General features: G+C 37.0%; 1 protein-coding gene and 1 pseudogene across 1 annotated transcript; one reads left to right on the top strand and one right to left on the bottom strand.

Annotated features, from left to right (window-relative positions):
• Positions 1-260: 260 nt before the first annotated feature.
• LOC137728221 (U-box domain-containing protein 9-like) lies at positions 261-2184 on the bottom strand (annotated as a pseudogene).
• On the top strand, positions 2041-27522 carry LOC137729610 (serine/threonine-protein kinase TOR-like). Its single transcript, XM_068468588.1, has 56 exons — positions 2041-2437; positions 2807-3145; positions 3231-3305; positions 3542-3813; positions 4340-4499; positions 4623-4766; positions 4900-5069; positions 5174-5378; positions 5456-5635; positions 6190-6342; positions 6577-6698; positions 6804-6903; positions 6998-7093; positions 7339-7469; positions 8787-8889; positions 8966-9148; positions 9370-9462; positions 9589-9624; positions 10000-10098; positions 10191-10289; positions 10425-10587; positions 12148-12272; positions 12376-12428; positions 13167-13290; positions 13396-13581; positions 14171-14323; positions 14646-14798; positions 15676-15747; positions 15867-16001; positions 16108-16169; positions 16436-16533; positions 16716-16825; positions 16896-17069; positions 17768-17833; positions 18487-18555; positions 18657-18767; positions 19231-19371; positions 19464-19595; positions 19721-19886; positions 19966-20180; positions 20692-20898; positions 22129-22242; positions 22337-22540; positions 22776-22856; positions 23387-23461; positions 23549-23615; positions 23695-23855; positions 23986-24159; positions 24521-24649; positions 24739-24822; positions 25346-25407; positions 25517-25589; positions 25677-25811; positions 26312-26485; positions 26561-26823; positions 27201-27522. The coding sequence occupies exons 1-56, from the start codon at positions 2318-2320 to the stop codon at positions 27217-27219; spliced, it is 7410 nt and encodes a 2469-aa protein (XP_068324689.1). The 5' UTR covers positions 2041-2317; the 3' UTR covers positions 27220-27522.
• The last annotated feature ends 182 nt before the right edge of the window (positions 27523-27704 follow it).

Genomic DNA, 27704 nt, shown 5'->3' with positions numbered 1-27704 from the left:
TCACTCTCTCCCCATTCATCTCTCCTTCAATTTAAAAAACAAAAATAAAAAACTTCACACACACTTTGTGCGAGGACATAAACAAGTATATAAAAAGAGAAGGGAAAAAGGGTAAAGCTTTCTCCTTGAAATCGAAACTCCGGAAGATAAAACGAAACATACAAAACATGGATTGAGAATGAACACATGATGCTTGGAGTTGCTTGAGTAGTACACTACTAACAAGTAACAACCAGAGCTCTGGAAATGGGTGAAGAATTTACAAATATGGTGGAAAAGGAGGATTCACCATCATGCAGTATGTGTGAGATCTACAGATTTGTTCAGTCTATCAAGAATGCCACTAGCTTTCCTCTTAGCCCTTGAAGTTCCATTATTTGCAAGCTCAGATATCGTTCCATAAGTGTTCTCTTCTTCCCTAATTTCCTTCCACTTGGTTCGGTCATTCAAACAGATTGTGTGAAGGACTGCAATGCAATTCTCCTTGTTGCGTGAGCAATTGGTCTCCCTGATAACACGGAGCAAGAGAGAAACACCTCCAAGCTCTCCCATTTCCTCCACAGCCTTAGGATGGCTTGAGATCATTGCGAGGATGGCCAACAACTCATCAACATGCACACTGTTCGCTATCTTTTTCAGAATCGTCCTCACTGCCCCGTCTCTCACAGCTCTTGCCTTGTTCTCATGAGTAATGCATAGATTGAAAATTGCAGAGGCGACATCTTTCATAGCTAATGGATGTCCCTCGTCTAGGAGGGCAATGAGTAGCTTTAGGGCACCTGATTTTCCAATAAGTGCCTTGTTGGACTCAAGAGCTGACAAAGTGAAAAGAGCTGCAGCTGCATTGCTCCTTGTTTGAATAGTCCCCGACTGCAATGCTTCCATAAGTAAAGGAATTACTATTAAAGTTTCAGCCACAAGCTTCTTGTTGTTGTCGTGGATTGACAAATTCAATAGCGTTGTGATAATATCTTCTTGGTGTTCCGGGTCAATACCATCTTCAAACTTCCCTTCAGATAGATGACTGAGCAATTGAGGAATGGCATGTATAGACTCGTTAAAAAGCGCCCGGAAAGAAGGCATCCTCTTTGTCAGCATCCGAAGCTCCTTCGCAGCTTCTTTCTGCTCAGGGAATGTCGAAGACATCTTCCGGAGCAAAGAGAGAAAATGGTCTCGGTCAAATTCTGTTATACAATCCTCACTGACATGGAGAACGGGATCTGACAATTCAATCCCTCGATTCCTAACCATTGCGATATCATTTCACGAACCAAGTGAAACAATATTAAAATATAAACTAGTATATATTTTATTATTTATTAAAATATATTTACATGGAAACAATATTAACTAAAATTAAAAGAACTAAAAATAAAAATAATATCATGAGGCTAAGCCAATCCTCCTTTCCCTTTAGTGTAGATAATATTGTTTGTTAAAAAAATAAAAATAAAAACAATATAATTATCAGACAAAAAACTAAATAATAAAATAAAAAGAGTCAATTACCACCTGTACACTACATGTGGTTAGTAAGTTTATTATTTTCTAAAAACAAATTTATCTGCTAATAGTCTAATAGTGGACAAATTGGCGTATTACACCCCCATGACACGATTCCAATTTAAATTATACTCCGATCTATTGATTTAATATTTCTAAAATATATTTTCATAAAGAAAAAATAAAAAAAGTTTAAAAAATATTATAGACAAAAAAAAAAAATTGTCACGTATGCATGCAGCAAGAGATTAATAATTAATTATGTTAATACATATTATACCCAAGAATTTGTGTTGGACTAGAAAATGCTGATTTTGTTTTTAATAAATGTAAATTCTGCAATAACTTTTAGAACTAAATATTTTTTTCGTAACAGGACCAGTGTATATTAACTTTTTTGAAACGAAAACGGTTTTGTATTAAAAAATTACTTTACCCTTTATAGTAAGTGAATAAAAAGTGAAAAAAAGTTCGAGTCGGGAGCGTTCACAAAACCCAAGAATTAACGAGATTTACACGCACAGCCGCAATAAGCCGCCCACCCCAAAACCCCCCAAACCACCCTTTTTTCCTCCTTTCGCTTTCGATTGCGTTAATTCGAAGCGTAATCTGCAGAGAGCTGTTGGTACTCTCTCCCCGCTTTAGCGCGCCCGCAACTACTCGCACGCCTACATTTCCCATCGTCTCCGGCGGAAGAATCAATCTGCCATTGCTCTCTCGGCGGATCTTCGATGCCTTGAAGATCCGATTGCTTCAGAGAGAGGGAGTGGGAGAGAGAAGTTGGGGCTTTTAGGGTTTGGGGAGCCTGAGACACATGGCGGCCTCGGGGCAGTCCCTCAGGTTCTGCGGCCCCGGCTCTGCCGGACCCAGTGGAGGAAGTTTTGACGCGCTCAATCGCATCCTTGCTGACCTCTGCACCCGTGGCAGCCCCAAGGTCAGTACTTTGTGCTCTCTATCGCTCTCTGTTTCTTATTTTCTGTTTGGTTCCCGAGACGTTCCAACTTTTCACGTTCTTGTTAATAGGTTAAGTGGATAACTAATAGGTTTAGTGGATAGTGCAAGCTATGAATTGTGCGATTTGTTAGGTATTATGTTAGTTTTATTGGAGCTAATATAATAGGCCAATTTTAAGCACACCTCACTCACTATAGGCAAATTCGATAACTTTCTCACTCGCTCTAATCAGCAACGCTAATAGTTTCAAGGGCCCGATGGTTTTCGAAGATTACCGGGAAAAGTTGCTGTCTTTTATGCTTGTTTGATGACAGAGGACTTAAACTGCTTAAACTGTGTTGTTTCCTAGGATGGGGCTTCGTTAGCATTGAAGAAGCATCTGGAAGAAGAAGCCCGTGACCTCAACGGAGAGGCATTTTCGCGTTTCATGGATCAGTTGTATGATCGAATTTCATCTCTACTGGATTGCAGTGATGTTGCAGAAAATTTGGGAGCTCTAAGAGCTATTGATGAGTTGATAGATGTGGCGCTGGGAGAGAATTCCTCCAAGGTTTCAAAGTTTGCTAATTACATACGGACTGTTTTTGAGGTAAAGCGTGATCCTGATATTCTGGTCCTTGCTAGTAGAGTTCTGGGCCACCTTGCTAGGGCAGGGGGAGCAATGACTGCAGATGAAGTGGAACGCCAGGTTTGTTGCATTTTTGTGTACCCCCTTGACATGAAAGAATATGATTTAGAATAGTAAAGTATCTGATAAGCCTTGGTCCTCTTAGATAAAAATTGCTCTGGATTGGTTGCGGGGAGATAGAGTCGAGTATCGCCGTTTTGCCGCTGTCTTGATTTTGAAAGTAAGTGCAACAATTTTACTTTTGTACTCATTTATTTATTAGCGCTCCTGAGGTTGTTTCTCCGGGGACACTCCATTTATAGGTGAAGAAACTTTTCATATCATCCCATCAAAGTTCTATTCTTAAAAAAAGTTTCATATCATAGAACTTTTACTATATAACTTTAAAATTCTTTTTAGCTGTTCTCATTAGATTTTGATATAGGAAATAGTTAACTCTATGTTTTCTTATTATAGGAAATGGCAGAAAACGCTTCAACAGTGTTCAATGTTCATGTGCCTGAATTTGTTGATGCTATTTGGGTTGCTTTGAGGGATCCAGTGTTGCCTATTCGAGAGCGAGCTGTGGAAGCTCTACGTGCTTGCCTTGGTGTTATTGAGAAACGTGAGACACGCTGGCGTGTGCAATGGTATTATCGTATGTTTGAGGCTACCCAAGATGGATTGGGTAAAAATGCTTCCATTCACAGCATACATGGTTCTTTGCTTGCAGTTGGAGAACTTTTAAGGTTGGTAGAGTTCGTGGGGATGATAATTTTCATTTGTAATTCTATACTTTTTTTTTAATGTGAATATGATTGTCGTTCACTAGAAGTATCATATGTACAAGATTGGCCAAATGTAAGTGAAACCCTACCACATCTGTACAAAATGCATATTAGCTCATGTTGATGATCAGTTCTTCAAGAGACACGTGAACATATGTTCATGCAATTCTAACTACCATTTTGGAATAGACTTTGTTATTGTGCACATTCATTTATACGAATGTGTAATGGATTCTTGTTGGCTTGAATAAAGTTTTTGCAAGAATTTTATGTGACCCTGTTTTAGTAGTGACTCTATTCTATTAGGTGGAGCCTAGGAAAACCAAAATGGTTACATGTGGTTGCAATGTGCGAGCAAGTAACCTAAATTATTTTAAGTCATGTAAAAATGTACATGTGCTGTGTTACTTTGTGCTATCTTGACATTTTGACCCAGCCATCAACTGCTCCTTCATCAGTTTAAAAAAAGTTAATTTCATCTGGGCAGGAATACAGGTGAATTTATGATGTCTAGGTACAGGGAAGTTGCCGATATTGTCCTTAGATATCTTGAGCACCGGGACAGGCTGGTTCGCCTGAGCATAACTTCGCTGCTACCTCGAATTGCTCATTTTCTGCGTGATCGATTTGTCACAAACTACTTAACGGTTTGTCAACTGTCCTTTATTATTATATTGTAAATGGTGGGCAGAATGGTTTGGGCGAAATCTGTTTCATTTATATTTTCTGTTCATCATCCTGAATGTGTAAGTATATGCTATTTCTTGCAGATATGTATGAATCATATTCTTGCAGTTTTGCGAATACCGGCAGAACGCTCCAGTGGTTTTATTGCCCTTGGGGAGATGGCTGGTGCTTTGGACGGGGAACTTGTCCATTATTTGCCGACAATAACGTCTCATTTACGTGATGCGGTATGTCGATTGGAGTGATTGTGGTCCTCACCATCGTATTTATCTCTGCTGTGTTGTGTATGTAGGCTGCAGGTTGAGTTATAATTGTGATAGTGGACACATCTGTGACTGGTATTAATTATTTGTTCTCCAGATTGCTCCACGTAGAGGTAGACCCTCTCTTGAGGCTTTGGCTTGTGTTGGAAACATAGCAAAAGCAATGGGGCCAGCTATGGAACCTCATGTTCGTGGTCTTTTGGATGTTATGTTCTCTGCTGGTCTTTCCCCTACGCTTGTTGAGGCACTTGAGCAAATTACTACTAGGTACACTGGGTTTTTCAAGAGCTTCTCCTTGCACAATTTTGGCGATTAGTCTATGTCTTCCATGTGCACTGACTGGTTCCCTGTTCAATTGGTTGTTATTTCAGTATTACATCTTTGCTTCCTACCATCCAAGATCGGTTACTTGACTGCATTTCGGCGGTTCTTTCAAAATCCCACCAGTCTCAGGGAAGGTCGGCTGTTGGCATGGGTAGAGGAAATTTAATGAATGTCCCTCAGCAAGCGTCAGACCTCAGTGGTTCAGCCCTTGTGCAGCTTGCTTTGCAGACTTTAGCTCGTTTTAATTTCAAGGTTTGTGTGAATACCGTTGTCCATTGTGAATCCTAAATGCACCTTTAATCTCACATAGAAGCTGATATATGAATTAGGGCCATGACCTTCTTGAGTTTGCAAGAGAATCAGTTGTTGTATATTTGGATGATGATGATGGAGCCATCCGGAAAGATGCTGCCCTATGTTGTTGCAGATTAGTTGCAAATTCCTTTTCTGGTATGCAATATGCTTCTGGTAGGGCAAATCGGGGAAAGCGACGACGTCTTGTTGAGGAGGTTTGTTTTTGTACATTAAAATTTATACTAAACATTCCAACCTGTGTTTCTTTTGAACTGTTTGTAGACTGTAAAACCAATTTTGTGCTTATCTAGCATATTTAATAGTATGTTTAGCATAATGTCTTTCCGTATTTTGCCTATAAACACCTACCTTTAGGTTCCAGTTCAAATATGCTGATATGGGTCATATGACAAGTATTAAGGATGTCCATTGGCTGTGGGGACATTCCTTTTTTTTCTTTCTTTGCAATTTGGAGGCTTATAGAAGGCAATACTCTTTAGAAATGTTTTGTATCTCATTAAATTTTAGATCGGTTCTAGTGGACATGTTGCCCTCTGTAATATGTGATTACGCAAAACATGTTTTGAAGATATGCATTAGACTTAAGAATTTGGATATCTTTTTTTACAGTCTGCTATTGTAATTATAATTTGTCAATGTCTTTATAGTAATGTATCATGTGAAGTCTCAAAATCTCATTGAGTAGTATTAATCTTCTTTTTCTCCTTCTTGGTATATGCGTGTTAACTAGAAATCGGCCTTTCTGCAGATTGTGGAAAAGCTTCTCAGTGAAGCTGTTGCAGATGCTGATGTTATTGTTCGTCATTCAATATTTTCCTCCCTTCATGGGAATAGAGGTTTTGATGATTTTTTGGCGCAGGCTGATAGTCTGAGCGCAGTTTTTGCTGCTTTAAATGATGAGGTGTCTTTTTAACTCTGGATAGATGTGTTCATGACTTAATCTGTTATATTGGAAGCAAGCTTTGCTGCTTATGCATGTGATATTAGATACTATTTTCTTTTAGTTTGCTTTCTCTACCATATAACTGTGCAGTTTTGATGTATGATTTTGCTGGAATGTATACTTGTGAAATAGAGTTTGTGAAAGTTTCTGTTCCTTTGTGTTTCCCATCTTAAAAAAAAAATGTTGTTATAGGATTTTGATGTTCGAGAGTTTGCAATTTCTGTGGCTGGGAGGTTGTCAGAAAAAAACCCTGCTTATGTTCTTCCAGCACTTCGTCGGCATCTTATACAGTTGTTGACTTACCTGGGGCAGAGGTGATGTGAAAGGATTATCAATTTTGGTTACATACAGTTATGGATATCAATGCTAGAATTAACTGTCAAAGTGTCAGATATTGACTTGTTTTGCTATGTCAGCAGTGCAGATACCAAATGCCGGGAAGAAAGCGCGAAGTTACTGGGTTGTTTAATACGAAACTGTGAACGACTAATACTTCCATATATTGCTCCGATACACAAGGTTTAATAAGTCATTTAGTGATTGTTTATCTTAGTCCTTTATCATTAATTAATTGTATTTTCCCCCTATCTCATAGTAATGTCTGATTGTTCAGGCACTTGTTGCAAGACTTACTGATGGCACTGGTGTGAACGCAAATAATGGCATTATTAGTGGAGTTCTTGTAACTGTTGGGGATCTGGCTAAAGTGGTGGGTATATTTGTCTTTAACCTATCATGGTGTTTTTTTTATTTGTTTTATTTGTGTTGAAGGTTGGTAGGTGGTGGGATTGAGGTGTCTGATGCATAGTTGGTGAGGAACATGAAAATGTGTTTCTTTTTGGTGGCAAGACAAAAAAAATCAAGAAATAAATTTTTTCTTTGTTATAAAATTGTTTTGTGTTGTGCTGATACAAAATAGTGTTTTTTTTTTTTTTTTTTTGGACTTCTGTCTAGGGTGGTTTTGCAATGCGAAAATACATTCCTGAGCTTATGCCTTTAATTGTTGATGCTTTACTGGATGGAGCAGCTGTCACCAAACGGGAAGTGGCGGTCGCTACTCTTGGTCAAGTTGTACAGAGCACTGGGTATGCACTGTGTTTGTTACATTGCTCTATGATAGGTTCTGTTATATATATTTTTTTTCATTTTCATCTTTAATCTTGAGTTAGAAACAGCTTCACTGAGGCTTATGCTTATATAATTATTTGATGCAAGTATCTGATTGAATAAATATTTAATTCTCAATTTGGTCTTTAAACTTTGGGCTCTTTTTCCTTTTTGTCAATATAGTAAAAAAGAAATAAATATAGGGTAGGTAGAACCACTACTCTTAGGTTCTGATACCTTGTTGAGTTGTTTTAGTAATATTCAAGTTAGTATGCGAGGTTATGCAAACCATGCCTCCTCCCTTCCAAACAAAAGATTTCTTGGCAACCAAATCTCTTATGCCCAGTAACTGTTAACCTCAAATATTAAGCTGTTAAGAAGCCCACCAACCATAGTTAGATGTCGTAGTACTATCCTTAAATTAGGGGTCTTTCCCTTGAGGTATGAGCCGATAATAGATAATATTGCATTAGGTCTTGCATGTGCTGTAGTGAGCTAGGAAGACAGTGGATTACCTTATTTTACTGGAGTCAGTTTGTCACTGCTTTATACTTGCATCTCTTTGGTTTTAAGAAGCTTGTTTACTGGAGAGGGAGAATTGGTAGATGGAAAAACAAGGGTTGAGTCTCTAGTTCCTGAAATTGATGTATGCGTGGTCAAGGTTCTAAAAGATGCTATGCGCTAGTTGGGCGGCGGATTTAAGTAAATTTATTATATATCATATAAATAAGTGTCTTTCATTGGGATACATAAACTGCAAAGTAAACTGACATATAGATTATAAAGCATTGGAACATACTGAAAACATGGGGAACAAACATATAATGTGTTTTCATCTAAGTAAGTATTCAACAAGTCTCTTAACAATTTATTGAAAAAAATAAAATGCAAAATGAAAGTTTTCTATTTTCTGTCTAAGTGAGAGTTGCAACCTAGGCGGGTGCTAGGTGGATCTGGACGGGCTAGGTGGGTGCCTAGGCGGTCAAGGTGGGTGCCTAAGCAGGTCTAGGCGCTCTTTCTTAATTTTCAAACACCTAGGGATTAATCAGGGTGGTGGCTAGCTGCCTAGTGCCCAGGCTGGGATTTTTAGAACAGTGTGCATGGCCAACCACTTCCATTAGAATATAATGTTTCAACTTACTTTTGGGCGTTGTGAACTATAGAAGATAGACTCGGTCCACATATTTGGTAACATGCAGCATTGATTTGAGATACTTTGTTGGCATCGGGTTTTGTGAAGTCCTGTATTATATTTTGGTTTGTGTTAGGAAACCTTTGTTCTTTGATTTTGACAGGTATGTCATAACTCCATACAATGAATATCCACTGTTACTTGGCTTGCTCTTGAAGTTACTGAACGGTGAATTAGCATGGTCTACAAGACGTGAAGTACTAAAGGTAACTTCTTAATTAGATTGCATGGTTGTTAACCGTAGCCAACTTTTTATGTTAACCTGTTCTTGGGCTTCATCAGGTTCTCGGAATTATGGGTGCTCTAGACCCTCATGTGCATAAACGAAATCAACAAAGCCTGCCTGGGTCACATGGAGATGTTACCCGTAATGCGAGTGAATCTGGTCAACACTTTCAGTCTGTGGATGAATTGCCTATGGACCTGTGGCCATCATTTGCAACCTCAGAAGACTATTATTCTACGGTAGCACATCAAACCTGCTAGGACCTTTGTATTTTATTATATGGATGTGTATAAATATATATTTGATTACAATGATGCTCCTCATGGTCACTGATTGCGTTTGCGTTGTCCACACAATCAATGGACTATGGTGATTGGATCCACAACTTAAAATCCATTTATATAATATGCACATCAATATGATAAATGACTGTCGTTGTGTTACAATGTTACGACCACAGGTTGCAATCAACTCGCTCATGCGTATACTTAGGGACCCTTCACTTGCTACTTACCACCTAAAGGTGGTCGGATCTCTTATGTTCATATTCAAGGTATTTAGCATATAGTCATGTGGTTATTGTTTTTTGATTTACTCTTCTTATAAGATTGTATTTTGATATTCTTACCATTTGTGTAGTTTTTTATGTCTAATATTATCTTTTTTGTTGTGAGGTTAGTCGATGGGTCTTGGTTGTGTTCCATACTTACCAAAGGTCAGTGTACAAACATTTCAATTGTGATTGGTTTCGTTTTAGGTTTTACGCACATGTATTAACATGTGTGTGAATGCAGGTGTACAGAAAAGCACATGTACTTTCCTTTTAAATCTTAGTTTGATGGATGTGAATTGTGTTAACGTTCTCTTCCTTTTTTGTACAAAATACATGTTAAGTTTCATGCCTTTGCATTTCCATTTATCAATTTTTCGAAAAGAAACAAGATTCATTTATCATGACTATTCTACTGTCCATTTGCATCTCGAATTAGACCTGTTATTTAGCTTATCGATGGTTCATGTGCTGGTGCATTTACTTTTGATTTTGTCTTTTTGGCTTTAAATGGTGCGTCTTTATTTTTCTTATCTGTAGGTTTTGCCTGATCTCTTACATATAGTCCGGACATGTGATGATGCTTTAAAGGATTTTATAACATGGAAGCTTGGCACACTAGTGTCTATTGTGCGTCAGGTATAAATGTCTTGACGGCTTTTAAGTTTTCATACATGTGATGATTGTGGATGATTTCTTGATGATCACATATGGTATGATGTGCTGTGCAGCATATTCGGAAATATCTGCATGAGTTGCTCGTTCTAATTTCAGAACTATGGTCAACCTTCAGTTTTCCTGCTGCTGGCCATCCTCAACCTGGTTATCCAGTAAGTTTGGCCTTTTCTTATTGGTTACAATTGGTCGTATAATGAGATTGATCTTTTGTGCTTGAAATTGTAGTACTTTTTTTAAAAAGAACTTCCCATTGTGATTTTTTTCTGTCCTCTTGTAATCTTTCTCAGGTTCTGCATCTGGTGGAGCAGCTTTGCTTGGCTCTCAATGATGAATTTCGAACGTACCTTCCTGATATTCTTCCATGTTGTATTCAAGTTCTAAGTGATGCAGAACGGTACAACGATTATACTTATGTTCTGGACATCCTCCGTACCCTTGAAGTGTTTGGTGGTTAGTACTCTTCATTTCTCATTTAATATATTGACATTTATTGATATTAGAAACTTATATTTCAAGTCTTGTAAGAAAAGTCCTTGTAAGACTGGATTAGTTTGTTAATGATATGAAAATATCATAGATTTTTGAGAATTAAATTGGCAACTTGAAGAATTGGATGGAGTGTAATAGAAGATTTTTGGAAGATTTTAAGGGAGTGGGAGTAGGTGAACGATGGGACCAAGCTAGATACTGGGCAACCTTTGGGCATCTGTTTCGACTGAGTTTAGGGATTATTCTTTCTTCTATAATGCTGGATGGTTAGCAACTGTAGTTAGTTTCAAGTTTAATTTTTGTAAATTAGTCCTATTTGAGAGGTCTAGTTTAGTACTTTAGGTTTGATTTTAGTTGGTGGATTTCTAATCCACTTTTTGTACATTCTTTTGTTAAGAAAATCCTTTTAAAAAAATAAATGGTGGCTTGAATTTAAGGAAAGTGGTTGTGTAGATATGCAAGTTCTCCAAGAGTAGTGCAAGAAAGAACCAGATGAAAAAGAAGGAATTTCATTTAGTGAGTTACATGTAAAATACATGCAAGAATTAGAAAATTTGACCCCTTCTTTGTAACATTCACGAATAGAATATTCAAATTTGAAAATCTTGCTTGAATATTGGTTTCTTTTTTTTACTCAAGAATCTAGATGGAACCCAAAATAGTGGGCAAATGTATGCTCCTATTATATCTAGAACAGTTCCTTTGTGTTGATTATGACTTAATAACTGCAGGGTTAAAAAGAAAATTGCTGAAGATAATATGATTCCTTATTAAAAAAAACTGTACCCTTGTTTTGTTCATAAGCTCTATTAATGTAGCTGTCGGAGATACATATTAAAATTTTGGAACAACTCGGTTCCATTGGTAACTACAAAGTCTTGGGAGCAAAATTACTGCATATAAGCACAACTTGAGATTCGAATTCTGCAATCTAAGAATAAGCATCAAGTGGTATTCAACTATTGGTTAACAATTTGGAAGGTAATTGTTGACCATGAGTAGTTACTGACCTTGGCAACTTCAAAGTGATTGGGTATGAAGTTTATTGACTGATGGAAGAAAGCCTTCCATCTATAAGCATAAGGCTCTGGGTTTATTTGTTTAATTTGTGTCTGCATTCTGATAAATAGATTAGTCATCAGATGTTGATGGAGATTTAAAGTGAAGGGGCATCAAATTTTTAGATAGCTTATAATGTTGCATTTATAACTGATAGCTTTATCGTGCCTTTTCTATTTGGATTAACGGATTGTGCAAAATTGCTTGTTATCTTTTTAGATTTGGAGATACAAAGACTTTTTGGGTTTTTGTTTCTAAGGTTGGGTTTTTGTTTCAAAGGTCCCTGAGGCTGGCTGTATGGGACTTTTAAGTTCCAAAGAACATTATGGTTTCCTCTGTTGGAGGCTTGGAGCTCAAAAAGCATTTTATTAAACATTTTTTACCATGATGAAAATGTGAAGCTGCTATTCTTGAGTATATATATGCCAACCTGTATAGACTCATTTCAGTTTCAAAATGTAGGAACATTGGATGAACATATGCATCTTCTTCTTCCTGCACTCATTCGCTTGTTTAAAGTTGATGCTTCTGTGGACATAAGACGTGCTGCTATTAAAACTTTGACGAAACTGATCCCTCGTGTGCAGGTTGTCATCACACCCCCTACTCTCTATTTTTTACTCCAGTTATATTTGGATATATTGTTCTTGGACAACATGTTGATTGTAATGTGTGATTATTATTTTTCAGGTTGCTGGTCACATATCTTCTCTCGTGCATCACTTAAAGCTAGTCTTAGATGGGTCCGTTTCCTTTTCATCACCTGTCCATTAGCTTTATCATCCGATCTTGTTGTGCAACTGTTGGTCTTTTTAGACATTGGTTGAAAATTGTCTTCAAGTTTCTTAAACACATCCTCCTTTTCTGTTGAAACTTTCTAGATGATTCAAACTTTGTTCTGGGTGTTTCGCAACTACTAAATCTATTTTTTTGGCTGCTATTATTGCTTGTTTTAGAACAGATTCCCTTTCCTTTGAAGTGAATTCCAATTAATGACAGCTTGCTTCCATTTCATTGTAATTCTCGTATATTTATTTTATAAATATTTGTTTGAGACCATTTTGTAATGTATAATATGGATGGTTAAACTGTGAAAGTCAGGACTTAAACTTCTATCTTTCTTTAACTTAATGCTCATTCTGTCACTCTGATTCTGTGATTGCATTGCCTGAAAGTTGAGGATGTGAGTTCTGTTTCACTTTTTCGAGCTTTCCATTTTTTTATGTGTATGTTGTTTTTTTGTTTTGTTTTGGGGTGGGGGGCGGTGACTTGTGGATCAGTATGCATGAGTTCCTTCTTGTTTGGTGTGTATCCCCTGAATATTTCTGAGGTTGTTTTTAATGGTTTTACGTTATGAATAATTTGGGAGAACCTTTTCTTCTGTTTGATGTTATAACTTGTGGCTTAAGACTGATCTGGGATCTTTAGTACCGTGGAATACTTATCTACCAATCATAGCAGTTTAAACTTTTGTATTACAGCAAGAACAATGAGCTCCGGAAGGATGCTGTTGATGCCCTTTGTTGTCTAGCTCATGCCCTTGGGGAGGACTTCACAATTTTTATCCCATCAATACACAAACTTCTGCTGAAACATAATTTAAGGGTCTTCCTCATTCCCTGCCTTTAGTGCCTTATTTTTTCTTTAAAAAGAAATTGTTTTTGATTTCTTACTTTTGCTTCTCAAGTAAAAAAGGTTATTTCATTTCAGCATAAGGAATTTGAGGAAATTGAAGGGCGGTTGAAGCGACGTGAACCTCTAATTTTGGGGAGTACAACTTTTCAAAGATTAAGCAGACGGCTTCCAGTAGAGGTTATTACTGACCGTTGGAATGATTTAGAGATTGACCCTTATGATAATGGGTCAGATATGCAGAAACAACTTCGAGGCCATCAGGTATCTCTCCCGTGGCTACATGTTCTATAAGTTGTGTGCGATAGTGTTTCTCACTGCTGCAGTCAAAACTTCTTGGAAGACCAATGTTGTGAGATCATATTTAGATATATGAACATGCTGAGTGCAGTGGCTAGCAGTTCCTAGGCATTTAGGTGTAACTATTACTTATTAGGAATGACATGTCGAGCAGATCGTGTACTGCATAGCCAATTCAAATTTAGTGGCAACTGTTTTGCAAGTATAGAGGTTGGTGTCAAACACAGTGCATAGGGTATGTTACTGCAGAACCTCTTCTTTGAACTTTTGTTTATGTAATTGGTGAATCTTTACGTTGATGCTAATTTCATCTAACTTAGCACGTAATATGGTTGTTAAACATGACAATCTTTCCTTTTATTCGCTATTGGAATTGGCTAGGGTTTATGACATGATCTATTATATTTTATTCAATGCTAGTATTAACTGTTCCTGTTTTGCTGTGCTGCTTATTTATGTCTTTGAGATGCATATTTATTTATTTATGCTAATACTATTTTTTTATTTTATTTTGGCTGTAAGTTGATTTTTGACTTCTACAAATTATATACAGGTCAATGATGGTCGATTACGCACTGCTGGGGAGGCTTCTCAGCGCAGTACCAAAGAAGATTGGGCAGAATGGATGAGACATTTTAGTATTGAACTTCTGAAGGAATCTCCTTCTCCTGCCCTACGAACCTGTGCAAGGCTTGCACAGTTGCAGGTATTACCAAGGTTCTAAATGGCATTAGGGTCTAGTCGGGTGGCAGGCAAAGGGCCAAGCACCTAGATGTATGGGCGGGGGCCTAGGCTGTTTTTTTAATTTTAATTAAATTTGTTATATGACATAAATAAATGTCAACTTATACTTTAAAAGAATACATAATTGTATTGGGATACACAAATTGCAAAATAGAAAGACATAGATTATAATTATTAGAACATATTGAAAACATGGGGAACAAGCATATGATGAGTGTTACATATTTACTTATTTTTATAGTACTTCTTTTGGAGTTTGGGCTCTGATATCCTGCTTTTTGTAGCCATTTGTTGGGCGGGAGCTATTTGCAGCTGGTTTTGTCAGCTGTTGGGCACAGCTGAATGAGACTAGTCAGAAACAGTTAGTTCGAAGTTTGGAGATGGCATTTTCATCCCCAAATATACCTCCTGAAATTTTGGCAACACTTCTTAATTTGGTATATCTTTTTCATTATATTATTACTCCTAAAATCAATGTAACAGGACATGAATCATGTGATTTTAGCTTGGAATGCTTAAAGCCTCGTTGCATGATTACATTTACATATTTGTATGTACGAATGTATATAGTTTTCTCTGTTGAGGGTGTCCATTTATAGTTAAAACAGGAACGTGTCAGTAACATTTTGCTAACAAATGTTATGCATAACATGATTATTATCAATTTATCCCCATTAGTTCAGTTTTTATTGGAGACAGCGTGTTTGTCTATTTGTTTGATCATAATTTGATATCAAAACTATTTCAAACTTTGCTGACTTTTTGTAAGAATGATCCTTAACCATAGACAGCTTGCATCATCAGATAACATTTAAGTTGGGCCCACCAATGTGATCTCTTACTTTCCCTTATAAAAGGATCTCCTACACACACACACACACACACATTTGTAGTCGAGTTCAAGCTATCTATGCGGGACTGATTTTAAGTGAGAGAAATATTATATTGGGATCTCATGGGAAAAAGTGTCCATAAAAAAAACCTACAGTTCAAATTGAAACATACGAAAAATTAGACAAGCACTTGTCAAATAAATAATGAAAAAAAAATTCTATTAGGAATGTTAACCATCACCATATTTCTGCTCTAAGTCTAAATGTCATATATGTCATGGAGAAGAAAAGGAATCATGTATGTTCTGTATGTCATATATATATATATATACACACACACAAACTAAACAACTAGAGGTTCTGTATGAAACAAGGAGAAGAAAAGAAAGGAAACTATGTCCTGCATCAAATTTCTCTTGCATGAGATTCTGTTTCTCTGGTTTGACTTTTGTTGATTTTGTTTAATTAATTGTGTCTGAAGGCAGAGTTCATGGAACATGATGAGAAGCCTCTTCCTATAGACATTCGCCTGCTTGGTGCTCTTGCAGAAAAGGTGTAGTTATATATATTTTTTTACTTTTTTTTGGGGGAGGTTGGGTGGTGGTGGTGGTGCCAGTTTTTGTTCTCTCTTACATGTTTCATGTATGCTTGCTTATCTATTTTACATTTCAGTGTCGTGCATTTGCAAAGGCATTGCATTACAAAGAAATGGAATTTGAAGGAGCGCGCTCCAAGAAGATGGATGCCAACCCTGTTGCTGTAGTTGAAGCACTTATACATATAAACAACCAGTTACACCAGCATGAGGTTCTCTGGAAAAGAAAATCTTTATACCACTTCCGTACTATAATTTGAGGTTTGATGTTTCTGTGAATATTGGCTGCCATTTATGAATAAATTTGTATTTTCTCAGGCTGCAGTTGGAATATTGACCTTTGCCCAACAAAATATGGATGTCCAACTCAAAGAGTCATGGTAACTTTCAGCAGTAAACGTTCCAAGAATTTTCTTTCCCTTGTAACAAACCCTTTTTTTTTCCTGCCACTCTTTGACAATAGGATTTTCAGGAGCCTTTTTTCCGTTGAAAATAATGAAATTTTCTTTTGTAATTGTGTTGTGCCTTTTCCATGCCCTTTGCTGAATTGTCATTTATTTTAAAGAAAGCAACTTTAGTTTCAACTAACATTGCAGAAGATTATGACTCATAATACCTGGTCCACTGCATCTCTGTACGTGTTTAGGTATGAGAAGTTGCAGCGATGGGACGATGCTCTCAAGGCCTACACAGCAAAAGCCTCTCAAGCGTCGAGTCCACATCTTGTTTTGGATGCCACTTTAGGTCTGTATTGCTTATTTTATTGTTGTTTTGGATGCCGCTTTATATTTAATGTGCTATTAAATATGCTGCTTAATATTATTAAATATCTTTAAATCTGTTAGGATCTTGTGACCATTTGTCTTTATATATATTATCAATTTTCCTTGCATTTTGAATATGCTTTGTGTTGGTGGCTTCTTTAGGTCGGATGCGATGCCTTGCTGCTTTGGCACAATGGGAGGAGCTTAACAACCTGTGTAAGGAATATTGGACCCCAGCTGAACCGGCTGCTCGATTGGAAATGGCACCAATGGTTGGTTTGTGATTACACATGGCTTGTTGATGTCCTTACTTCCCTAATTTAACAAATTTGTTTGTGCTAGGCTGCTAATGCTGCTTGGAACATGGGGGAGTGGGATCAAATGGCAGAATATGTGTCACGGTTAGATGATGGTGATGAAACCAAACTTAGGGGCTTGGGGAACACTGCTGCTAGTGGTGATGGAAGCAGTAATGGCACATTCTTTAGAGCTGTTTTGTTAGTTCGAAGAGGAAAGGTACAATTAACTTTTCCTATAATCTACTTTTTGATAATTTAATATACAATTCTATTGATAGATTCTACTTTATGGCATTTAAAAAAAAAGTTATATATCACCTTTTTTAGGTCATGGAATATTCGTGTTACTGTTTTCTCTAATATTTATTAAACCTAACTTGAGTAAGAATATTTGTGAATCAGCAAGGATCAGCCTTACAAGCCATTAGAATATTAAAACCATTGGAAACATTTATGCTTTTCATTAATAAATAGTCAATATAGCTTGTTTTACTATATGCAAAAAATCTACTTTAGTTGAACTTTTTATTTACAGATTAGACAGTATAATACATTGTATTTGCTGGTTAGAAGGACCACTTATTTGAATGAAACAGAATGTCTCTTTGTCCATCATGGACCTGTGATCATTGAGGATTTCCAACTTCACGTTTTGTTATGCAGTCAAGTCAGCTTCTTAGTTTTTATATTATTTGTGCACGGTGCACACACACACACACACACACACACACACACACACACACACACATATATATATATGTTGCTTACAGAGGAGAAACATTTGAAGTTCTCAGTGTAGCTAAAGGATATATTAAGTAGCAACCAGTAAAGGGTGCCTGAACACTTTGGGAACATTCTTTATTTCTTATTGTATTTGACTTATTCTATTTTGTTTTCTATTGTTTCCGGACACAGTATGATGAAGCACGCGAGTATGTTGAAAGAGCTAGGAAATGCTTGGCAACAGAGCTTGCTGCTTTGGTGAGTCTTCTATTTTTTTTCTTTTTCTTTATTAACTCTTTCATTTGTGTGTTATATCTACGAGTCGATGTGATCGGGTTTCACATGCTGAGGTTAAAGCCTTCTGTTGGGATTTAGAAATAATGACCATATTGATTTCAATGCTAATATATTGTCTGTCTGATCTGAGCTTTACTCTACCAGTTTGGGACCTTTGTGCTTAACTACAAACGACCTATATACAGGAGAAGAGGAAATAATGACATCTATTGTTAAAGTCGTGTCTGCGTCTAAGTGTTCAGTATGTTGGATTTTCTAGTCTTAGGTGCAGAGATTGGGAGGACAAAGTTGTTACCTCTTTCGATATGCTTGTTTCCAGTGGTTTGATTTTGTCTTTCCTTTATGTTTTGCACTTGATTGGCTGTTTCTTCCTGTTAAGAGGAGTTTTTACTATATAATAATATTGGTGTGTTATGTTTATAAGTTATGTTTGTATTACTGATGTTATATGGTTTGAAAAACTTGGTCAGAGAAAGCCATACATTCCATTTTCAGCAGAATTACTTTTGATATCATTATCTTCGCGATGTAATATGCTGCTACTACAGTAGCACTCCGCATGTAATAGTTTTTCCCTTCGGATACTGTGATTATTGACTTTCTTCACTCTGTAGGTTTTGGAGAGCTATGAACGTGCATATAACAATATGGTCCGTGTTCAGCAGCTGTCAGAACTTGAGGAGGTTTGCTCTTTGTTTTTTTCATTTTGGGAGGGGTTGCGAGGCAGGAGGTTGTTCCCTTATATATTTGTTGCATGAATTTTAATGTGAAAATCTATAATCAGGTAATTGATTATTGCACACTTCCTCTGGTAAACCCTGTTGCTGAAGGACGACGGGCCCTTATTCGCAATATGTGGAATGAGCGGATACAAGGAGCAAAACGTAATGTTGAGGTGAACATGCTTTATTTATAATTAGTTATTTATAGCTGAAATATGAAAGGATAATGTTTATGTTAAACTTCTGCAGCCCTTACTCTTGTTTTTCTACGAGGTTTGACATGGCCATATTTACTTGGTCATGGCTGGGAAAAAAAGTAAAACTCAGTATTTATGTAATTTATTGATATGAAATTGTCTGTGCATCTGTGTGAATATATAGTATAGTATTTACAATCTTGATATCTACAGATACTAGAAAGTAATTGTGTGATTGCTGCTACTCCAGAAAAACCTAAGAGAACTAGATTATTCCATCAAGTTCTGTTTCATGCCTCCATACAATTGGACTGGGGTTATCAGTAATTAACACCAGCTCAAGAACATATGCATGCCAATACACATCTCATGGTTGGTGTACTGAAACTTTTCTGGCTGCATCAGCTACTTCTAAATGCGACCATACTTGAATATGCAGGTATGGCAGGTACTTTTAGCAGTTAGAGCACTTGTTCTACCTCCGACAGAAGATGTTGACACTTGGCTTAAGTTTGCTTCCCTTTGTCGGAAAAGTGGGCGAATTAGTCAGGCTAGATCTACTTTAGTCAAACTCTTACAGGTTGGTGATGCATAATTATCAAAGGATGTTAGCTTGCATTTATTCTCATTTTGTTTGTTTGTTTGTTTGAACATTGTTTAAATTGTGTTCAGTATGATCCTGAAGATGTTACTCATGAAAGCCTGCGGTACGATGGGCCTCCACAAGTGATGCTTGCATATTTGAAATACCAATGGTCGCTTGGAGAGGATGTTAAGCGCAAGGAAGCATTTGCAAGGCTACAGGTAGAAAATGTTTCCCTTTTTGTGTAAGCACTAATGAGCGAGTACTTCTGCTTCAACTACCTATGCACTACCTACTTCCAAAATTTCTTATTGTGTAATTGTTTGGCTGTCGCAATGTGGTTCAGAATTTGGCAATAGAGCTTTCAAGTCCACCCAGTATTCAACCAGTTACACCAACTGGCTTGATGAGCTCTAGTAGTCCAAGTGTTCCACTTATCGCCCGTGTGTATCTCAAATTGGGAGCCTGGAATTGGGCTCTTTCTCCTGGATTGGATGATGATTCTATACAAGGTATTTTTTGCTTATCTAAGTTCCAGATAACGGCAGCAGAAATTATCAATCTTTTGTTGATTAATTATAATTTGTGTAGAAATTCTCAATGCCTTCCGCACTGCAACTCAATGTGCCAATAAATGGGCCAAGGCATGGCACACGTGGGCACTGTTTAATACAGCAGTGATGTCACTTTATACTGTAAGAGGTTATGCAAGTGTTGCGTCACAGTTTGTTGTTGCAGCGGTCACTGGATATTTTCACTCAATAGCATGTTCAGCGAATACCAAAGGTGTTGATGATAGTTTACAGGTAAATATTGTTCCTTGACCAAGCCTTATTTGCAACACGAATGCCATTCTGGACTTACCTGTTCAGCCTGAGCCAGATTTGGGTATGTTGTATGATTGTGTTCAATTTGTCTTTGTACTGCCTTTGAAGAGCTCGGCTTTTCACTTGATTTCTGTTCTAAAAATTTCTCTTTTATACAAAATCACCTGCTTTCTTTGAAATTTAGTAATTTTTGATAACTTTCTGGTTTCTATGTATTGCAAATTTTCAATGGCTTTACAACTTCAGGTTCTTGCATGCAAACTGCGATTTCTATAATCTGAGAAAGGCATTCATGCTGTGAAAATTGGGTTATGTGGTGGGAATCTAAGTATCTTCTGCTATCTGTGATTTGTGAGGATTGTAATAGATATCTGACTATGCATTTGTATATCCTGATAAAAGCATAAAAGGAAAGATATTATTCTCATTTGTAATATCTGTATTATTTCCCAAATATTGTTTGTCATATAATTTCTGTTATGTGCTTCAGGATATTCTTCGTCTTCTTACGTTGTGGTTCAACCATGGAGCTACTGCAGAAGTGCAAATGGCACTACAGAAAGGGTTTGCACATGTTAATATTAACACATGGCTGGTGGTTTTGCCTCAAATAATCGCCAGGATACATTCTAATAACTATGCTGTGAGGGAACTGATACAGTCGCTTTTGGTGCGAATTGGACAAAGTCATCCACAGGTATGCTTTTGATGATCTTTTACTTGTATTTTGATGATTTTGTACTTTGTACTATTTTATGAATATCAAGATTGCGAATTTGGTTTGTAGGGCTAGATGTTGATGTACCAGTAAAATTTCTTACATTGATTTTTTATTTGAAGTTTCATACGCGTGTTTTTGTATTTGTTTGTTTACCATAATATGTCAATTAAAACTAGCATGTGCTTCAAAAAGGATCTATCCTTGATTATCTCCTGCATTGTTTGTTATATGTGAAGGGGCGGGAGAGGCCTTGTCATTTGTCTTTTTGCATCAATCCTTCACAACACAAAGTGATCCATTTTCAGTCTGAGTTTTATCTATTTTACTGATAGAAGAACAGAGATCAAGCATGTGAATATTATTCTACTGATTTTTGGTATTTTTTAATGACACAAATTCTTGGATGGCATTCCACTTTCAGTCTGAGTTTCACAATGTGTAGTGGAAAACCAATCATGTATATGTTATTTGATAAGAAACAACATTATACAATAAATAGAAATATTACCAAGGACAAGTTGAGGGATTTGCAAGTACCAAGGGATTTAGGATAAATCAGTTAGAAATGAACTACAAAACATTAGATGGAGGATTTGAAATGCACCACATGATCTACAAAGACATAAACAAGGAATTTACGAATGAATCTTTTCAAGTAGTCATGTGTAATTCGCTTTCAAAATGTACTAGTTATTCAAGTGCCTCCCTTTAATCTTTTATTGTGCTGCACTACAGATCTCTCACCCAAACATACCATAAAGCAAACAAAGCCGAAACTAAAACTGTCAACTACCTACACAATGAGCTAAAACATTCTTCAGTCAGACTAGTTCTTTATTTTAGTGACTCCTTTTCACTTTATAATTATGGATTTCACTTGATATACGAGATGTAGCCTCCAAGTGTGTCGTGCCTTTGCGCTGCCTTAACTTGTACGTTAAATCTCATTGGTAGTGCTACCCACACACCCATTTTTTACTTCTCACACACCCCTCTCAATTTCTGGTCGCTGGATCAAATAAATTGAAGAAGATCAATGGCCAAAAGTTAACAAGGGTGTGTGGGAGGTAAAAATGGGTGTGTGAATAGTACTATCCGTCTCATTTTGTGAAGTTCCTGTAGCATGTCTTGCAGCAACTATAAATGCCAACAATTTATATAATTGAGACTTGCTGAAGTACTATAGTAACTCAATTCCTTTTGCAGGCTCTTATGTACCCTCTTCTTGTAGCATGTAAATCAATAAGTAATTTACGTAGAGCTGCAGCTCAAGAAGTGGTTGACAAAGTTCGACAGCATAGTGGTGTCCTTGTGGATCAGGTGAATAGTTCAATTTAATTTCCATCAACTTTCCAAGTTTTTTCTCCCTGTTTGGCAATAAAAAACCCTTACAGAAAGTTGATTTTGGCTACAGGCACAGCTTGTGTCAAAGGAACTAATCCGGGTTGCAATACTTTGGCATGAAATGTGGCATGAGGGTCTGGAAGAAGCTAGTCGCCTGTATTTTGGCGAACATAACATTGAAGGAATGCTAAAAGTATTGGAGCCACTGCATGAAATGCTTGAGGAAGGAGCTAAAAAGAACAAAACCACCATAAAAGAGAGAGCATTCATTGAGGTTGGTTTCTTCGCTTTAGCTGCACTTGGTTTTAAAATCATTTCTGTATCTTGTGCCAGTCAACATTAATTTTCCAACCTCTTGAATAATTAACTGTGAAATTAAACGCCAAATCAAAGTATTAAATCCTACATGAAATAAACTGCTGTTTCACTTTCTCACCCTTCAAACCTTCGCTGGAACTCTATGCTTAAGTTTTTAACTTTTGACTACATCACCATGGTGTGAATCTTAGGCTTATCGTCATGAATTGCTGGAGGCCTATGACTGTTGCATGAAATATAAGAGAACAGGGAAAGATGCTGAGCTTACTCAGGTATGAAGATTTTCTAGAGCAAAGTGTTCGGTGGTTTTACTTTTTGAATTAGTTAAGCCTTTTCTTTCTTCAAGAATGACTTGAATTCATTAGTATCTTCGAACTGTTAGGTCATAAATGGTCAATCTGTTATCGTGTGTGTGTGAGTTGGATCCTTATTCTAGATACAATGGAAACATACTTGCCAATTCATGGTTTTCCTTTATTATTTTGTTTCTCCACTATTGAAGTCAGTTGTATTGTGTGAGCCTGCTCTTTCCAACAACTTACCTGTTACACTTTCCAACTAATCTCACTTACATTCAAGCCTACACTTGCCTTTTCTTTTGTCATTAGTTTTAAAGTTTGTTTATTTGTGATTAGTATGAACTGTGTTAAACTTTTTTCATCAATTTTTCAGTTGTATAACTATACAGTTAAATGGATTTAATATGGATGTTAACTGCTTCTCTACAGCAATGCATAGGTTTGTGGCATCAATTTTTTTTTTGAGTTATGTATACTAATTATTTAAATTATGCGTTGATTAGGCTTGGGATCTTTATTATCATGTATTTAGACGAATAGATAAGCAGCTGCAGAGTCTTACTACTCTGGACTTAGAGGTAAGGACATCTTTTTCTCCTTTCATGTTTGACTTCTTGCATTGTCATTATATATGCACTGACATTTTCTCTACATATGGTTACTAGTCCGTTTCACCAGAGTTGTTGGAATGTCGTAATTTGGAGCTTGCTGTTCCAGGCACATATCGTGCTGGTAAGCACACAATTTCACAATAGTCGACATGTATTGGCATTCAACCTGAGTTAATAAATTGATAAATTTCATATTGCAGAATCTCCAGTTGTAACAATTGCATCATTTGCACGCCAACTTGTTGTCATAACATCCAAACAAAGACCAAGGAAATTGACGATTCATGGGAGTGATGGTGAGGATTATGCCTTCTTGCTGAAGGGACATGAAGATTTGCGCCAAGATGAACGCGTCATGCAGGTATCTCTTCCTCTTTACCTAAATAATGGTTAAATATTTGGATACCAAGGTTCCTAAGTTTGTATTTCTTCTTTCTGTATAGACCTTAATATTTCTCCTCGCTATGTTAATAACACATGGACATTTTTAGCTTTTTGGTTTGGTGAATACACTACTGGAGAATTCAAGAAAAACTGAGGAAAAGGATCTCTCCATTGAACGATATTCTGTCATTCCATTGTCTCCAAACAGTGGACTAATTGGTTGGGTTCCAAATTGTGACACGCTTCACCATCTCATCAGGGAGTACAGAGATGCCAGAAAGGTGAGTTGGTTCCCTTTGATTGCTTTTTTATTTTTATTTTTATTTTTTTATATTTTTTTTTATATATGTTAACATAGCACCACTTCATCTTGTTAACTGTGAGAATCATGGTTATAAACATATGGACAGTATTTCCTTTTAAGCTGATTTGTGAGGATAATTATACCCATGGATAAAGTCAGCTGTTCTGATGGTCAGTTCATATCTCCTGCCCATGTAGGGGGGTAGCGGAGTGTCTCCAGCCTTACATTAAGAGGGAGTGTTAGCATAGGCTTGCATTGTCTGTGTATGTAAAGGGGTGTGTTCCTAGACTGGTGTAGTTGTATTTATCGGAGTGTTATAAATGCTTTCTTGGTTTCAGATCACTCTAAATCAAGAACACAAGTATATGCTAAGTTTTGCTCCGGATTATGATCATTTGCCACTCATAGCTAAAGTGGAAGTATTTGAGTATGCCCTGCAAAATACAGAGGGAAATGACCTTGAAAGGGTATGGTTCTTACCAACTGCATATTCTTCATGTATTTATTGGTTGCTTTGAGTGCCTTTTCTCAAGGTGTATAGAGCTGCTTTTGATAGGTTCTTTGGCTGAAAAGTCGCACTTCTGAGGTATGGCTGGAGAGGAGGACAAACTATACGAGAAGTTTAGCAGTCATGAGCATGGTAGGTGTTTTATTTGTTATTTGCAACACGCGGTGTACACACACACACACGAGCATATATGTGTTTTTCGTTGTAGTATTCATACATATGTATGTAAATGAGAATGAGAATGCGCTGATTTTAAGAAAAGTTTAAGACTACATTGCCGAATGAGAATGCCCTCATTTTAAGAGGAGTTAGGACCACATTGTGGTACCAACTGCCAAGTGATATGGTGATTCCAACCATATCTTTAGGTATCTTTCGAAGATCATCCCTGCCAAAGGTCTAGTTGTTTCCGAATAAATATTAAATACATAACACCTATGTTTTCAATAAACATAAAAATGATAAAGATGATAATTAAATGATTAAACTATTCCAATTTGGAAAAAATTTCTATGGATGATCCTTTCATGGGTACCTATGAAAATGAACGGATTTGACTTATGGGATTTGTGGGGTGGTGGATAACCACAATGTGGCCATTAAACATCTCACATGTTTCTGCTTGTGAAATTATGGACTAACTGAATTTTATCAGGTTGGGTACCTTCTTGGCTTAGGTGATCGCCACCCAAGCAATCTTATGCTGAACCGCTATAGGTATGTAATTGTTGATGAATGAAATTTGGACCAACTAGTAGTGGATTGGTAACTTGGATCTGATATTCCCTTGTTAACTTTGGAGCATCTCATATTCTGTTGCTTACAGTGGGAAGATCTTGCACATTGATTTTGGGGACTGCTTTGAGGCCTCTATGAACCGGGAAAAGTTTCCTGAGAAGGCATGACACTACATTGCAATGTGCCTTTAGTTAATGTTTAAAACACAGTTCCATATATAATCACTATAAATATTTATGTATTTTCAGGTCCCCTTTCGGTTGACTAGAATGCTTGTGAAAGCAATGGAAGTTAGTGGTATAGAGGGCAACTTCCGTTCAACTTGTCAAAATGTGATGCAAGTTCTACGAACACATAAAGATAGCGTTATGGCAATGATGGAGGTATGGTGACAAGATTGTCGTGTTCATTAAGCCTTTATAGATATATATATATATATATATATATATATATGTATGTATGTATGTATATATATGTATATATTCATATATATATGTATATTATTTTATTAGGATTTAGGGTAAATTCATTCTGAAGCATTTTACTTGGCACCGATTCGACTAGGATAATAATCGGCCATTTTCTGGATAAACCTGCAAGGAAAATTGATCAAAGAGTTATATGAACTATTATTTACAGCAATATAGGTGATAACATCCAGGTCAAGATATCCCATAGCTGGGTCTTCATCTAATGCCATTGAAAAGCATCCATTCACAGCAAGCAATAGTAATCTAAAATTTCAAAGTAATGGGGTGGAATTGTGGATGGGTGTGGTTTTGTTAATACTGATGGTGCTGCCCTATTGAACGAACAACAGTAAATTGTTTCTCCTTTGAATCCTTTAGTAAGGAAGCTAATATTTAGTTTTACCTGTTTTCAGGCCTTTGTCCACGATCCTCTCATCAATTGGCGTCTCTTCAACTTCAATGAAGTTCCTCAAATGTCAATGCATGGAAATAATAATGTTACTCCTGTTGTGGATGCTGAAGAACCTGCTCAAAATAAAGAGCTTCCCCACCCTCAACGAGGTGCTCGTGAAAGGGAACTTCTTCAGGTATTTCAGAAATTCAGCTTGGGATGCTTGAAAATGATGCTTTTGGTTATGCTCATTATATTGTATTCCGTGCAGGCTGTCAATCAACTGGGTGATGCTAATGAGGTCTTGAATGAGCGTGCTGTGGTTGTCATGGCTCGGATGAGTAACAAACTTACTGGACGTGACTTTTCTACTGGCTCCACTGTAGCTTCCAGTTCTATTCATGCAATTGACCACAGCACGCTGATTTCTGGAGAGAGTCGAGAAGTTGAACATGGTTTATCTGTTAAGCTGCAAGTTCAAAAGTTGATTATCCAAGCATCATCTTACGAAAATTTATGCCAAAATTATGTCGGGTAAGATGTTTCCAAATTTTCCTCTCATCTCCAGTTTCTTTAAACATAGATTTAGAATAATTAAAACACGTGTGCATGTGTATTCATTCAATCCTTTCTTGTCCGACATGAATGGGGCTTTGACGTATGAAGTTTATTGGTTTTAGACAACCTATGATTGGTTTGGGATCTCGATGCCCTAAATGTCGCATCTGACACACCTATTTGGTCGGATCAGAGCCACCTAATGCCTACACTCGTTGTCGCTCGATCAGCATTTGGCGAGTGAATGGCTAAATTATTACATAACGGATGAAAAGTTGAAAACCAATCAATCTAGATGCGGACGTCATGCTGAAAGTCCGTTTGTCTAACGACGTTTCTTGTGCTTCTTGCAGGTGGTGTCCGTTTTGGTAAGCAGCGGTCAGCTGTACATAATGTATATATTCTTTGTACATACTGCGTGGGCCACAGCGTGGCCTTGTTAGGAATATGCTGTGTTTCTTGTAGAATATGTGCCAACCAGTGGTATAAGGTGGCTGTTGGATATGTTGTTTGTGTAAATAATAAATTATTAAGTGCAAATGTTTTCAAGTGCGAGACTCGATTTGTTTGATGTTATTGCATCTTAGTGATGGGTCATGTTCTCCTAGACTCCAAGACCAAGAAAATTGTAGTCTCCCGCCATTCGTCATTTGATTTTAGTCCAATGGTAGGTGATTGTTTTGTTTTTTGGTGGTTGTACTTTCTCCTCTACCATTGGATTAAGGAAGTTTTAACGAAAAGCCAATGATACTATTCACTTTACTTTTTATTTTATCCTCATGAGACTCCTGGTAATATCAATTTGGTGGGTTGGGCCATCAACTTATTTTATTCTTATCGATGGGTTCCAGGGCAAA

Source organism: Pyrus communis, chromosome 3, assembly GCF_963583255.1.
Source record: "Pyrus communis chromosome 3, drPyrComm1.1, whole genome shotgun sequence".
NCBI classification, from domain to species: domain Eukaryota; kingdom Viridiplantae; phylum Streptophyta; class Magnoliopsida; order Rosales; family Rosaceae; genus Pyrus; species Pyrus communis.
Note: the sequence above shows the minus strand (reverse complement) of the source record. Positions and strands in the feature narration are given on the sequence as shown.